At 47.6% G+C, this 14,542-nt stretch overlaps 1 protein-coding gene across 1 annotated transcript in view; it reads right to left on the bottom strand.

Moving 5' to 3' along the window:
• The window catches only part of GFM1 (G elongation factor mitochondrial 1), a 71,066-nt gene that overhangs the window by 34,812 nt on the left and 21,712 nt on the right, over positions 1 to 14,542 (bottom strand). Inside the window, exons 9-13 of the mRNA XM_006123452.4 lie at positions 13,286 to 13,423; positions 12,378 to 12,479; positions 7,630 to 7,686; positions 2,531 to 2,668; positions 27 to 109 (exon numbers count right to left, since the gene is read on the bottom strand). Coding sequence (XP_006123514.2) covers positions 27 to 109; positions 2,531 to 2,668; positions 7,630 to 7,686; positions 12,378 to 12,479; positions 13,286 to 13,423 — 518 coding nt within the window. The remainder of the gene's footprint in view (positions 1 to 26; positions 110 to 2,530; positions 2,669 to 7,629; positions 7,687 to 12,377; positions 12,480 to 13,285; positions 13,424 to 14,542) is intronic.

The raw sequence follows: 14,542 nt of genomic DNA, 5'->3' as shown, positions 1-14,542 counted from the left end.
TTATGCTGGATAAGGAGAATACTTACAGTACAGGTGCTGTTATGCTCTCCCTAAAGGCAACTTTAGGCTTTCCCATGGTACAAGGACAAGAGTATTCTCTTTCCAATCGCTGCAGAAAGAGAAAAAAAATATACAGGACTGTTCCTATACAGTGACAATGCCTTTGATCACAGTAAATGTTTAGGAGTAATTATTTCTAAACTGGAAGTGTTCCAAAATACAGGTAACAGCAACATTCTTATTCAGATTTGAGCGCAGTCCAAGATTTTCCATGTTCTCTAAAACAGTGTTTCTCAACCAGTGGTACGAGTACCCTAGGGATACTGGAGAGAAGTCTGGGGGGTATGTCAACACAACTGAAATTCGGAGAAAACTGAATTTTTGTTTTAAGTTTTGCAGCGCTTTATTATTTTTGTACTTTTTACACGCAAAAATTTCATCAGCCACCCGGCTAAGATTCAATTGTTTAAACAAATGTGTTGCAATGGTAGAAAAAAACCTGTGTATCTGAACATTGTAGGTACTGAGGGTACTTTTTTTTCTAAAGGGGGTACTTTATTTAAAAAAAAAAAAAAAAAAAGGTTGAGAAGCACTGCTCTAAAATGCCAGCTCCATTTAGTATAATAAAAATTGTTAAAGGAACACTGTCCTCTTAAAATACCATACAGTTTGAAGTCAAAACTAGTTTTAAGGGACTATCCCCATGTAGACTCCAGATCTCCCAGTCAATTTATATCACAACCCATTTTCCTTTATAATTTGTAGAGCTTTTTCTCCTCCCTGTTGCTAAACAGGGGAAATCAACTACAGTGACATATATGGGGGGGAAAAAAAACTTTTAAATGTACAATATAAGCAAATAGAAGAAAAGGCTCTTCTTAAATTGTAATAAAATAATCACCATCTTAGGTAGTGTTTGTATGAATTTCAGACCAGTCTGATTTTTAAGATAAAGTTTTCAACTAACACTATTAATGCCCAGGAAAGATGAAGAAACATATAAAAATCTGTATCTGGACATGTGTTAAACCACCACCTTAAGCAGCCAATGGTTTGTTACATTAATATTTTAGTGCTTTTCATTCTGAAGATACAAAAATCCTTTATGAACTACAGCAGTGGTTCCGGGGGATCGGAGCTGGGGTACACCGCTCTTGCCGAGGCTGTTGGGAGAGGCGTGTCCTGCCCTGCTGCTCAGCCAACCAGCGCTGGGCAGGAGAGGGTGTCTCCTCTCAGTTATGGAAGAGCGTTTCCCTGCGCAGAGGGGAGGCCTAGGTAGTGTACCCCAGCCCCCAGATCAGTGGCATCACAGGCAGCAGTGCAGGGCTAGGTGAAGGGGACAGGGTAAGCATGGGGGCTTATGCTGGGGGGCTCTGGAGGCTGAGCTAGTAGTAGGGGAGCCTATGGGGGTAGGGATGGCACTGGAGTGGGGGCTCTGGTGATGGGGCAAATATTGCAGGTTGGCACTGGGGAAGGCTCAGGAGGGGATGGGTACAGTGGTGCTCTAGAAGCAGGAGGCTGATACTGGGGGGCCTGGTGGTGGTGGTCTCTAAGGGGCAGGAGGTTGGCACCAAGGTGTTTGGGATGGGGGACTGGCACTGAAGGGGGGCTCTGAGGATGGGATGCTGGCACTGGGGTGCAGGATGCAGAGAACTGGGGTCAGTAGTTGGCGCTGGGGAAGTTGTGGAGGGGTGGGAGGCTCTAGGGGTTCGGGCTGGCACTGGGGGCTCTGGGGACTTTTCTGGCAGACCGGTAAGGTTTTAGTTGCATATGTATAATTTGCATAATGCATACTGAAATATGCAAATAAACTGTTACCAGTCTTCCAAAAGTTTGTGAATGGGGTTGCTAGTCCCCGGTATCAAAACAATTGGGAACAACTGAACTATAGCCTCAATCCTGCACTGGAGCTACACAAGTGGAATCGTGCACTTCTGCAGAGCCCTGGTAGTACAGCTTGTCAGAAATTTTTTGATTAAATGCTTTTTCACTGGAAAATGTTGATTCATCCAAATGGATTTTTTCGCGAGAAGGGGGTCAGTTTTACCGATATTTCATTAAGATTTCTCAAATTCTGGGTGGGTGTGACTGGGACTCTCACCCAGGGCATGGAAGATCTCGGTTCAAATCCCTACTCTGCCTAATTCACACCCTGAACTTGGACTTATATCCAAGACATCCCAGTTGACTTCCCCAACTGCCAAGTTGTTGGCTGCTGACTTTCTGTAGGAGGATGACATGTCAAAAGATCTGTGTCATCCTAATGTGCAATGGGAAATATTTGAAATCTCAAAACAGCTTTCCATCCAAACCCATTAACACCACAGAAGCATAGTGATTTACAACTACATAATCAGGGCCTATCCTGTGTCTTGTGACCACTTAGCTCACCTACATGATAGACTGTGGTAGATTTTTTTAAAAGTGCACAGCAGCACTACATAATATCCTAGGGCAGAAAATAAAAACAAATACTTTCCCCAGCCAAGACTCAGTTGGCATGGTTCTCAGATTCAGCTTTAATAATCACCTGAGAATAAATTTCCAAGTGCAGTTCTCCCATTCCAGAAACGATTGTCTCTCTGCTCTCAATGTCAAAGTGGACTCTGAAGGTAGGATCTTCTCTAGTAAACCGGTTCAGGCCTTTTGAAAATTTATCTAAGTCATTCTAAAAAAAATTACACACATGCAAAATAAATTAACAACTTTATTCAACATTCTGTAAATACCAGATCATACAAAGGCCTGAAAAGTTCATACTAATCAGTTAGCATCATTCCCTCTGAATCAGAGGTACATGGATTTGCCATCCCAAAATTCATAATAAGGTTCGCTCCCCAAATTCTTGCATTATTTTCTGCATATGCAACACCACAAACCCAAAATGCTCCTTAAGTAGGAAAAGAGGTCATGATTAGACCAGGAGTAGCTAATCCTGAAGTGACCGTATTACCTATGTTGAATACGGGACATCTGGTAAAATTACTCATATTCAAGTGAGTTCAAGGGTAATCAATCAGAACTATACAGTACAAACGTTCAAATTAACATCAAGTTGTCCGAGCCCCTTGTACTAAGATGAAGGCTTAAAATATAACCCCATGTAGCACAGGCCTGGTTTGAGGCCTAGCTAACAATGGACAAAACAAGGCTAACATAAAGCAAAGCTAAGCTGTGAGCAAGAGGCAGGCCCTTGCTCACAGCACTTGGCACCAATGGGGCTCAGTGCACAAAACGCTAATTGGTAATAGGCCCAGGTGTAAAACATTAAATAGTATTGGTCATAAGTTGAAAGTAGGGATGCTAGGTGTTCCGTTTTGAACTGGACAGTTCAGTATTTGAGCTTTCTGTTCAGGAAACAAATTGAGAAAATATAAATGAGAAAATATAAATATCTGGTATTTTCTAAATAAGATGTAATGTAGATTGTGATGTAATGTCAAGCGTGTCCGGTATTTTTGTTGAAACCATCTGGCAACCCTAGTTTGAAAGCAAATGGTACCAGCAGCTCATTAAAAAAAAGCCTTGGGACACACTACCCACAGATACAGACCCAGGTTCAGAAAGGGGTCTAAAATAACAACATGAAGGATAGAGATGATTTAATCAAATCACAAGGTACAGGGTGATATCTAAGCAGCATCAGAGGATGGTAACCTGACTACCTCAGAGGGTGGCAACCTGACATATCAGCAGTAACGTGTAAATTGTTTGTACCTGTATATAAAGTGGCATCTTGGAGGGAGAGTCTTTAGACGACCTAGGGAGCAGTGGAAATTTCCCACTAATTGAGTCATTCCATTGTTATGAATTACATACGTGTAGTGGTTCAGTAGAGTCTACTGATAACTATTAATGTATTTTGCTTAACAATAAACCTGGCCAGGCACCTTAGATCCTCATCTGATTTGTGGTCTTTGGGGGCACTCTTGAGACCTGCTGTGAAGACTAACTGCATCAGTCAATACAGCACACGTCGTTGAGTACACATGCAAGCAGCCTTCTGATTATCATCATCAACTAAGCCAGAAACCTATGAGGACACCTCACCAGTAAATCCTGACTTACCACACCCCTGTTAAAAAGAAATACTGCAGAGCTGGAGTCTTGTCATTTACCTTTTATTTTTTTATTTACCTTAGAGAAGTGAAGTGCAGTGGGCTGGAAGAGCGGCACAGCAGAGTGGAGCAAGCTGCTGGGCCGCTTTGCTCCTAGCCACCATGGTGAACGCAGGAGGAGGGAAGCAACCCCTTCTGCCACCCAGTCCCCACCAATCCCAGTAGTGGGGTGGAGGGTAGCAGAAGCAGGGCAGGCAGGTTCCAGGCCCTGCACCTGGGGTACCGGGGGGAGCAGCAGAGGAGATTGCCCCAGGCTCCATGCCTCTCAAGAGACAGCCCTGGGAAGGGGTTAAGCCCTAAGGACGCACTGAGCACCAACGCCCAGGAAACCTGGCTGCAGGGGCTTTAGCGAACCTAGCCAAAGAGGAGGCTCAGCAGTAAGGATGTTACGTATTGACTAAATGACTAATCGTGTAGTCGATACAATTTGTACTGAGTACACAATTAGTCAAGGAAGGGCCACTGTAGCTCTGCAGTTTAAATGTAGTAGGAGCCAGGCACGCAAGCAGCCCGGCTCCTACTACAGTAAACTTCCGATAATCCGACACCTTTAGAACCCAGGGGGTGCCGGATTATCAGATATGCCGGACTATCAGAAGAGGGGGCTATGAGGGGTCTGGAGTGTGGTGGGAGGGGATGCCACCCCAGACCCCTCATAGCCCCCCCTTACGATAATCTGGCTCTGCCCCAGGCGTCCCTGATTCAGCTGCTGCTGGTCTGTTTCAGCAGCAGCTGAATCGGGGATGCCTGCAATAGAGCAGCTGGGGTGCTGCCGGGTTGGTCCCGTAGCGCCGCCCCTCGGCGCTGCGGGACCAACCCGGCAGGACCCCAGCTGCTCTGTCCCAGGCGTCCCCAAGTCAGCCGCTGCTGAAACAGATCAGCGGCTGATTTCAGGAAGCCCGGGGCAGAGCAGCTCTGCCCCGGGCTTCCTGGAATCAGCCGCTGATCTGTTTCAGCAGCGGCTGAATCGGGGACCCCTGGGGCAGAGCAGCTGGGGTCCTGCTGGGTTGGTCCCGCAGCGCTGTCCTTTGGCGCTACGGGACCAACCCGGCAGCACTCCAGCTGCTCTGCTCCAGGCGTCCCCAAGAGCAGCTGGGGTGCTGCCGGGTTGGTCCCGCAGCCCCAAGGGGCAGCACTATGAGACCAACCCGGCCGAACCCCAGCTGCTCTGCTCCCGGCTTCCCCGATTCAGCTGCTGGTCAGTTTCAGCAGCAGCTGAATGGGGGAAGCCTGTCCGGCTGCCCCAGCACTTCTGGGTTCCTGATGGTGCCGGACTATCAGGAGTCCCGGAGCATTGGATGCCGGACTAATGGAGTTTTACTGTACATTTAAACTGCAGAGCCGCATGGCAGTAGGTCCAGGACCCGGCACGAGCCAGGACTACTGTAATCCCGTTTTGTGCTGGGTCCCGCACTGCGCCTCTGCCTTTTAAATGTAGTAAGAATTGGATGGCTCTTATGACATTAAAAAGGCAGAGCCGAAGTGCCTCTGCTTCACCTGCCCCACCCCTAACCTCAGAGATGGTGCTGGAGGGAACCGGCTTTTAAGGAAACTGGATCTAAGGTGGGAACAACATGTGAAGAGAATGCTAAGCATCCCTGCCTGGGCACCTGTCTGATTGGAGCACAAACCACCTGGAAATAGCTTGCTCCCCACCACTCCAGAACTTAGCTGAGGGACAGAGATGCTTCCCCATGCCACGTAAGTCTTTGGCACATGCAGGGCATGGCTCCTCCAGGGGGTTTTGAGCTTTCCCTGGATGCCAGCACAGCCAAAGGCAGTAGAAGGAAAGAACCTGCCAGCTAGGCCGTTGGTAAGCTTTGGCAGGGAGCTCTCAGGGAAGAAATCAGAAGGGAACACCATCTACTGGAAGGCATGGGATGTGTAGTCCTAGGCACGGGGGTTCCACAACCACCCCCCCAAAATAAGACGGGTGGTGGTGGTCGGGGACTCCCTCCTAAGAGGGACTGAGTCATCCATCTGCCATCCAGACCATCAATTTCAAGAAGTGTGCTGCTTTCCAGGAGCTTGCATTCAGGATGTGACCAAGAGTCTTCTGAAAGTGATTAAACTTTTGGATTGCTATCTCTTCCTGCTTCTCCATGTAGGAACTAACAATACGGCCAAGAATGACCTTGAGCGGGTCACAGCAGATTATGTAGCGTTGGGAAGAAGGTTGAAAGAATTTCAAGTGCAAGTGGTGTTCTTGTCCATCCTTCCGGTTGAAGCAAAAGGTCCAGGTAGGGATCAGTGAATTGAGGAAGTAAATGCGTGGTTGCGCAGGTGGTGTCGGAGAGAGGGCTTTGGTTTCTTCGACCACAGGACTCTGTTCTGGGCACAAGGATTGTTAGGAAGAGATGGGATCCACCTAACCATGAGGGCAGGCTTCTTCGCGGGCAGGCTTGCAAACCTAGGGAGGAGCGCTTTAAACTAGGTTTGTTGGGGGATGGTGACCAAAGCCCTGAGGTAAGTGAGGAAGTCAGATACTAGGAAGAATCACAAGGAGGAACAAGCAACAAAGAAGGACCCCTGATTCAGATGGAGAAGGCAGGGCAATCAACAGGTTATCTAAGGTGTCTGTACACCAATACTAGAAGCCTGGGAAACAAACAGGAAGAATTAGAAGCCCTGGCCCAGTTAAAGAACTATGGAATAACGGAAACTTGGTGGGATGACTCGCATGACTGGAGCACTGTCATGGAAGGGTATAAACTGTTCAAGAAGAACAGGTGGGAGAGAAAAGGAGGAGGAGTTGCATTGTATGTAAGAGAGCAGTATGATTGCTCGGAGCTCCAGTACTTAGAGGGAGAAAAGACAGTTGAGAGTCTGTGTGTTGGAGGTGGAAGCAACAGGGGTGATGTTGTGGTTGGGGTCTGCTATAGACCGCTGGATCAGGTAGACGAAGCTTTCTTGGACAACTGAGAGAAGCTTCCAGATCGCAGGCCCTGGTTCTCATGGGCGACATTAATCACCCTGACATCTGTTGGGAGGGGATCCTCAAGAAATCCATTTTGAAGCACTTGGAAGAGGGGAAAGTGATCAGGAATAGTCAACATGGATTCACGAAGGGCAAGTCATGCCTGACCAATCTGAAAATATGGTCACTGTACCCAGCCTGCCCCTGCCCTCCCTCCCTGCAGCACACAGATCTGTAAATAGAAATGAATAATGGTATGTCTAAACTACATCCCTTTTTCAATAAAGGGATGTAAATTAGACATATAGAAATTGTAAATGAAGCTGGAATTTGAATTGCCCGTGCTTCATTTGCATAAAGGCAGATGCAGCTTTTTTCCAAAAAGTCGCTTTGAGAAAAAAAAACGCAGTCAAGAAAGGGATCTTTCGACAGAAATGACCTGTTTTGAAAGATCCTGTAACCCTCAAGCTTCATTTACAATTTCAATATGTCTAATTTATATCCCTTTATCGAAAAACTTAAGTTAAATCTTGGCACACCACTTCTGAAAGGTTGCCTACACCTGAGCTAGAAATTTGATCCATAGGCTCTTACCTTGTTGGAAGGCTTCATGGCTACAGAAATGACAGGATCAGGGACATGAATCGATTCCTGTAGTAGGTAAAAAGGAATAGTTACTAAATAAACAAACTTCAGTAAAGCTGGCAGCGTGATCGCTGCAGAAAACTCCAAATAAAGGTGACCATTTTCATAACATGGACACATTCAGTTTTGCAATCTGAATAATGTTATGTTTTTACAATCATAAGCCAGGAAAATTCAGAGTTAAGGCTTTCAACTTTGTCCTTGACCCAACCTCTACTGTGTGTAGTTTGGACTTTTGACTTAGGGAAGTAGGCAGTGAGTGCTATGCGTGAAAAAGATCTAAATTTACTTTAGAATATAACCCTCATCACCACCAACTCTCCTTAGAAAGGAAGAAAGAGTACTAATGCAGAAGGAAAGAATAAGAACTTGCCCAATTGCCAACCTCAAACCTTATGCAATATGGTAGGTTATTTATGTCAAAGGACAGTCGGCTGAGGTAAGCATGACACATTCATGTATACAATTATTTTGCAAGCATGACTGGTATTTGTGCAGGTTTATATTTTGAATGATAGATAGATAGATAGATAGATAGATAGATAGATAGATAGATAGATAGATAGATAGATAGATAGATAGATAGATAGATAGATAGATAGATAGATAGATAGATAGATAGATAGATAGATAGATAGATAGATAGATAGATAGATAGATAGATAGATAGATAGATAGATAGATAGAATTATCTATCTATCTATCTATCTATGATTTTTGCAACTGAGTCTGAGTTAGGGTTGCTAAATTTCTGTTAATTGAATAGTCAAGTAACCTCACGAATTCTTCTCGGTTAGTTGATTATTCTATAGTCCCCAGCGGTGGGGCTAGCAGTTGTGCTCCAGTCTCACTCCCAAGGAGCCCCCAGCCATTCTGCGCCTCTGCATCAGAGGCAGTAGCGCGGGGTGCCAGGCAGGAACTGGTCTGCAAAGGGAGCTAGTTTAAAAACCAGCTCCCCTCACGGACTGATTGCCTACCACCCTGCGTGCTACCTCTGATAAAGAGGCAGCAGCGTGGGGTGGCAGCAGCTGCAGTCTAGGGGTGGTCTGAGTTCCCAAACCCAGTGTGAACCAGGACTGAGCCAGGCTGCCTGCCCCCCTGACTCACCAATGCATTTTAAATGCAGAGCTGCAACAGGGGTAGGTCCTGGACCCATTGGAAGCCAGTACTGAGCCGGGCTGCTGGCCAGCCTGCTAAAAAATTTACTGGGAGAAGGGAGGGAGGGAAATGCATGTAGTCTATAGCATTAACCTATCAGCTTTTGCTTATGGGTTATTTGACTACACTATTATATACCTAGTGTGTTTCCATTTGTTCATGAACTCCTCCTAAATGGTAAGAGCTAGGATCACCAAATTTGACATAAAGCTTCCTCTTATCCTAACTTAAAGCAAAGACAGGGTTTGGTTATGTCAGGAAAACAGGTTGTGCCTAGAATTCGAGAACATGGAAAGGGAGGTGGCAGACAGGAAGGATGTGATACTCAGTCACCACTGGGGGCAGCGAGTTCAGGGGATGGCTATACAGCAGAGTGATCACTGGGTGCAGACACACCAACAAGAGATTGACCAGCTGGGGATGGGGCTTGCCATATTGTCTGCTATCGGCCCAGGTAAGTGCCCCCCTCCATAAACCTCTCCCCTCAGCACCAGACCAGGGTGAGGAGGGCGAGAAGCCTCGCCGATCCCACCTCCCACGCAGGGAGCACTGCAGGGCTGGGCAGCACAGCTCCAGACCTCTCCACTCCCAGAACCACCAGCAGCCCTCCTGACAGCATTGCCGGAACACCCAACATATCTATGGCCTGTTCATCCCCCCACTTCCGGGGGAACACCAGTGAGAGGCCTGCGCAGCCCCCTAACCCAGGCCCTGGACAACACTGTACATCTTTTAGTTGAATTATAAAACTGGAAAAAATATTGCTGCCAGTGGACATGTATTAGAATCAAGAATCCTTCCGACCTAATAATTTCAAAGGGTATGTCTACACTACAGAGTTAGTTCGAACTAACTTAGTTCGAATTAGTTAATTCGAACTAAGCTAATTCGAACTAATGCGTCTAGAACTAAAAACTAGTTCGAATTAGCGTTTTGCTAATTCGAACTAGCATGTCCACATTAAGTGGACCCTGAACAGGGTTTAAGGATGGCCGGAAGCAGTGCCGGCAGGGCATCAGAGGAGGACTTAGAGCGTGGAGCTGCTGTCTCAGGCTAGCCGAGGGCTGCGCTTAAAGGGACCCGACCCCCACCCCGGACAGACAGTTCTCAGGGGTGCCCCGCTTGAAAACCAGTCCTGGCTTGGAGTGCCCTGAGTGCCCACACTGGGCACATCACACCACTCGGCCATCAGCCCGGCTGCACTTGCCGCAGGCTGCCATCTGGGGAGAGGGGGCAATTGGGGGGCTGCAGGAGAGCTTCCACCCCTAGAAGCCCGCAGAGCCAGCCCAGTCCTCCCCATCGGGGGCTCGTACCCCATTCCTCCCTCACCTCCTTCCACTTACCCTTCCCTAGCCCCTTTTCTTGATGTACAAAATAAAGGACAATTGTGTTCAAAAATGGAATCTGTCTTTATTGAACAAAACTGGGGGAGACTGGGAAAAGGAGGTGGGAGAGGGGAAGAGAGAGGCTGGGAGAGGGGAGGGCAACTATAATGATCAGGGGTTTGGAACAGGTCCCATATGAAGAGAGGCTAAAGAGACTGGGACTTCTCAGCTTAGAAAAGAGGAGACGGAGGGGGGACAGGATAGAGGTCTCTAAAAGCAGAAGTTGGGTGGAGAGGGTGCATACAGAAAAGTTCTTCATTAGTTCCCATAAAGAAGGACTAGAGGACACCAAAGGAAAGGAATGGGCAGCAGGCTTCAAACTAGTAACAGAAAGTTGTTCTTCACAAAGCAAAAAGGCAACCTGTGGAACTCCTTGCTGCAGGAGGCTGTGAAGGCTACAACTAGAACAGAGTTTAAAGGGAAGTGAGATCAAGTCATGGAGGTTGGGTCCATGGAGTGGTATTAGCCAGGGGGTAGGAGTGGTGTCCCTGTCCAAGGTTTGTGGAAGGCTGGAGAGGGATGGCACGAGACAAATGGCTTGCTCACTGTCTTCGGTCCATCCCCTCCAGGGTCTCTAGGGTTGGCCGCTGTCGGCAGACAGGCTACTGGGCTAGATGGACCTTTGGTCTGACCCAGGACGGCCATTCTAAGCTCTGGGCTCAGGGTCGGGGGTCTCAGTGGACCCCCTTGATTTTCATGCACACCTGCTCCTGGGTGGCCAGGCTGGCAGCTCTCCTGCCCAAGCCGGCCACTTTCCTGTGCCTAGTGCAGAGATCGTGGACAAGGTCCACGATGTCCGCACTAGCCCAGGCGTGTGCCCGCCTCTTGCGGTCCCGGGCAAGCTCCCAGGAGCCGCCAGCCTGGTCCCGGGAAGAGGGGGAGGGCTGGGGGGCATCGGGTGGCTGGCTCGATCCGTGCCAGGTGCAGGGTCTGCTGGCTGAGTGCTGGCAGGCTTGCACCTGGCACGGGCACCGTAGCCAGCCCGTGCCCCTTTAAGGGGTCCGGGGCCGGGAGGGGGGCATAGAGTTTCCCTGGTGTTGACCAGAGTGGCCACCAGGGAAACCTGGGGAGGGCTAGCCTCCCGCTAGTTCGAATTAAGGGTCTACACAGCTAGTTCGAACTAGGCTTAATCCTCGTAAAATGAGGTTTTCCTAGTTCGAACTAAGCGCTCCGCTAGCGGAGCGCTAGTGTAGCGCCTATTAAAGTTAGTTCGAACTAAAGTCTGTTAGTTCGAACTAACTTTGTAGTGTAGACATACCCAAACACAGTAAAGGAAACAATTTTTTCTCTTTCATTTATTTCAAAAAGGTTTAAAATGATTTTACAGATTATACATAAACTATCAACATGTTTGCGTTCGTTTTACAGGTCTCTCTCTTTAAAGCATTTTGCCTCATCAGATATTAGCAGATGTACCGTATCCTGTGCTGCTCGGGTGTTTAACTGAAGTAATTTCTTTCAAATACATGAAAAATGTACATGCTTTATTTCAATTACTGTATTTTTTAAAAATGAAGGGAAATGTAGGCTAGAGTGAGGGTTCAGGGATAAGGAGAGTCAGGGTGGGTGACTTAGGGCATACTGTTGGGGAGGTGTGGTGGGCTCAAGGCAGCGGGAAGGAAGTTGGGGGCTCACGGGAAAGAAGGCAAAAGTGCAGAAGTCAAAGCAGGTGGGAGGTGCAGGACTCAGGGCAAAGGACTCTGGATAATGGGCTAGAGGCAGCTTACTTGGGCTGCCCATGGCAGCAAGGGTGGCACTGCTCCAGCAACAGTTCCTCCCTAGGGGCCGTGGCAGTGCTCTCTGGCCAGAGGCTCCACCGAGGACAGTTCATCCCAGGAGGGTAAGGATCCATGTCTGCATGCTTGTCGGGTGGGGGTTGGAGCTCTGAGGGCTGGCCCCCAGCCTGCTGCTGCCCTCTCAGCTGCAGCTGCTTTGGGAGGTGCCTTGCTTGGGGCAACAGCCCTGCCGTTCTGCAGCATATTGGGGAGGAGTGGTGCTCTGTGGGCTGGTCCTGGCCTCTAGCTGTCCCCCTCCCCACTCTGCAGCTGATGTGGGGGGAGTGGGGCTTTAGGAGCTAACCCCAGCCTCCAGCAGCCCCTTTATCATGTATCCTGTTTGAAGGAGGATCAGGGCCATGAAAAACGTTGTACTTACCATAGAAATGTCTGCATTGATTTTATCAGAGAATGTATCTCCACTAGCACAATCAATTCCAAACAGGGCACATATATCTCCTGCATAAACTTCATCTACATCCTAAGAAGAAAAACGTTAGCTAGGTATGTGGTACTGAAAGAAATGGCAAAGGCATTTAACATGCACACACAGCTACATCTAGTTTCAAGTGGAAAGAACTATGATAAAAAGATTGTGCTGGGATTAATGATCTTAACTACTTTAACATTCCAGCTTTGATAAAAAGTGCTGTAAATTTTCAGTGCAAATTTATAAAGGGATTTGTTTCACTACTAGCTAACCTGAGAATTAGGGTATTAAGAACATCACTTGCTAACTTGAATGCAGTCTTGACTTGTCCCTAGTATTAATATCGCAAGAAATCTAGCTGCAATCCTACTTGCTTTCCATGGTTGCATGATTTCTGGAAGGAATAGTATTTGTACATTTTGGGAGATAGGTTTTAATTTAATTCTCACACTAAACTCACAGCAGAGCTATTTTGTTGGGGTAGAGAGGAAATAGCCTTGGCAAAAGCTATTTAGTTGGGGTAGAGAGGAAATAGCCTTGGCAAAATAGAAATTAGTAAGGAAGCTGAAAAGGAAACATCTAGCCTTCTTCAGCCAAAAAGCCAATAGTAATTTTTAAGGCCTTGGGGGTAGAGAACATACATATATGTAGACTCCTCCAATTCATCAGTGAGGAAAAAATACAATGGAGAAGATTAATTTCCAATTCCACCTTTAGAACTAAAGGTAACTGGGTAAAATAAATCAAGTGAGAGCAGAGTTCTGCCCTTTATGCTTTATTTTCAACTTTCGAAAAAAGCTTCAAGGGCAGATAACAGCATTCAAAAATTTTCCTCTCGTTCTAGTTCCTACACTTACCTCCATCGAGTCTGCATGCATGCGAACCAGTCTCTGCACTCGCACCTTTTTTCCTGTCCTGGTGTTGTAAATATAATCACTTTTCTTCAACATCCCCTGATAAACTCGAATGTACGTTAGCTGCCCAAAACGGCCAGCCTGCAAATGGCATTAAAAATGGAATAAATGTTAGAACCACCAAGAAAATTTACAGCATATCTAACCTAAATGCACTCTGCTCTAGCTATTGCTAAAGGACCATTAATTTGTATTCATTAGTTTGAAATTAAACATAAAAAAGAACGTAATCTACATTTTTAAAACAGTCAAACCTTCTCTCAACTCTAGAGTAGAATTTGGCATATCTTGACAAGTTTCCTGGCTTTCTAATTCACCAGTCCACAAGTTTGCCCACTAAGATGTATGCCACAGTATCCTAGCAATCCAGAAGGTCATACAAAGGTCTCTGTCACTAAGCTATAGTTTTCTCTTTATATATTAAAATATTTTTCTTGTGGGAGGACAAGAATGATGTCATCATGCCACTCTACGTCCTGCCTGCCTCCTTCCTCTCGTCTCTCCTTCCCCAACCACCAGCTCGAGCTCAACCTCGCTGCTTCCCCATGCCACCTGGAATTGCTATTTTAAACAAAGCTCCTACTCCCCTTCCTCCTCCCTCCAGGGCTTTCAACACCAAGAAACATGGCACAGTAGCTGGCAGATTCCAGATTGCAGCTGTGACAACGCAAGGGTGGGGGGGCATACGGAGCTCAGGACAGCAGCCCAAGGACAGTGCCAGGACCGGGGCTCCAGCCAGGCTTGTGTGTCATCAGGCTTTAGGAGAGCCAGAGCACAGTGCCTGACTGCCCAGATCCAGCTGCTCTCATGGAGACTCACCCCCTCCCCAGAGGCTGCACTTACCGCAGCTGCCAGAGTACCCCTGAGCCACCCAGGGGAGCCGCTGCACCAACCTGTCTGCTCCTTCCCTTCTGTTCCCAGCAGGCACACAAGTGGCCCTGGGCTCTGCAGGCAGGGCTGGGGCAGTGAGCAGTGCAGCGGGAACTGCAGCGGGATAGGTTGGGGCAGTGGCCCCCCACACTGTTGCTTTTTCCACTTCAGCAGACCTCAGTGCCCCATGTGGGGCAGACAGGAACCCATGCATCTCTCCAGCTGCTGGGGTCAGAGCTGTGGCCACGGATGGGAGTAGCGGGAAGGGGGGAGGGACACTGCCTTGCGGGGCAGAGAGAAAGGGGCCCCAGCTGGCATAGTAGTGGAGGG

The sequence above is a fragment of the Pelodiscus sinensis genome, chromosome 10 (assembly GCF_049634645.1).
Source record: "Pelodiscus sinensis isolate JC-2024 chromosome 10, ASM4963464v1, whole genome shotgun sequence".
Lineage (NCBI taxonomy): Eukaryota > Metazoa > Chordata > Testudines > Trionychidae > Pelodiscus > Pelodiscus sinensis.
Note: the sequence above shows the minus strand (reverse complement) of the source record. Positions and strands in the feature narration are given on the sequence as shown.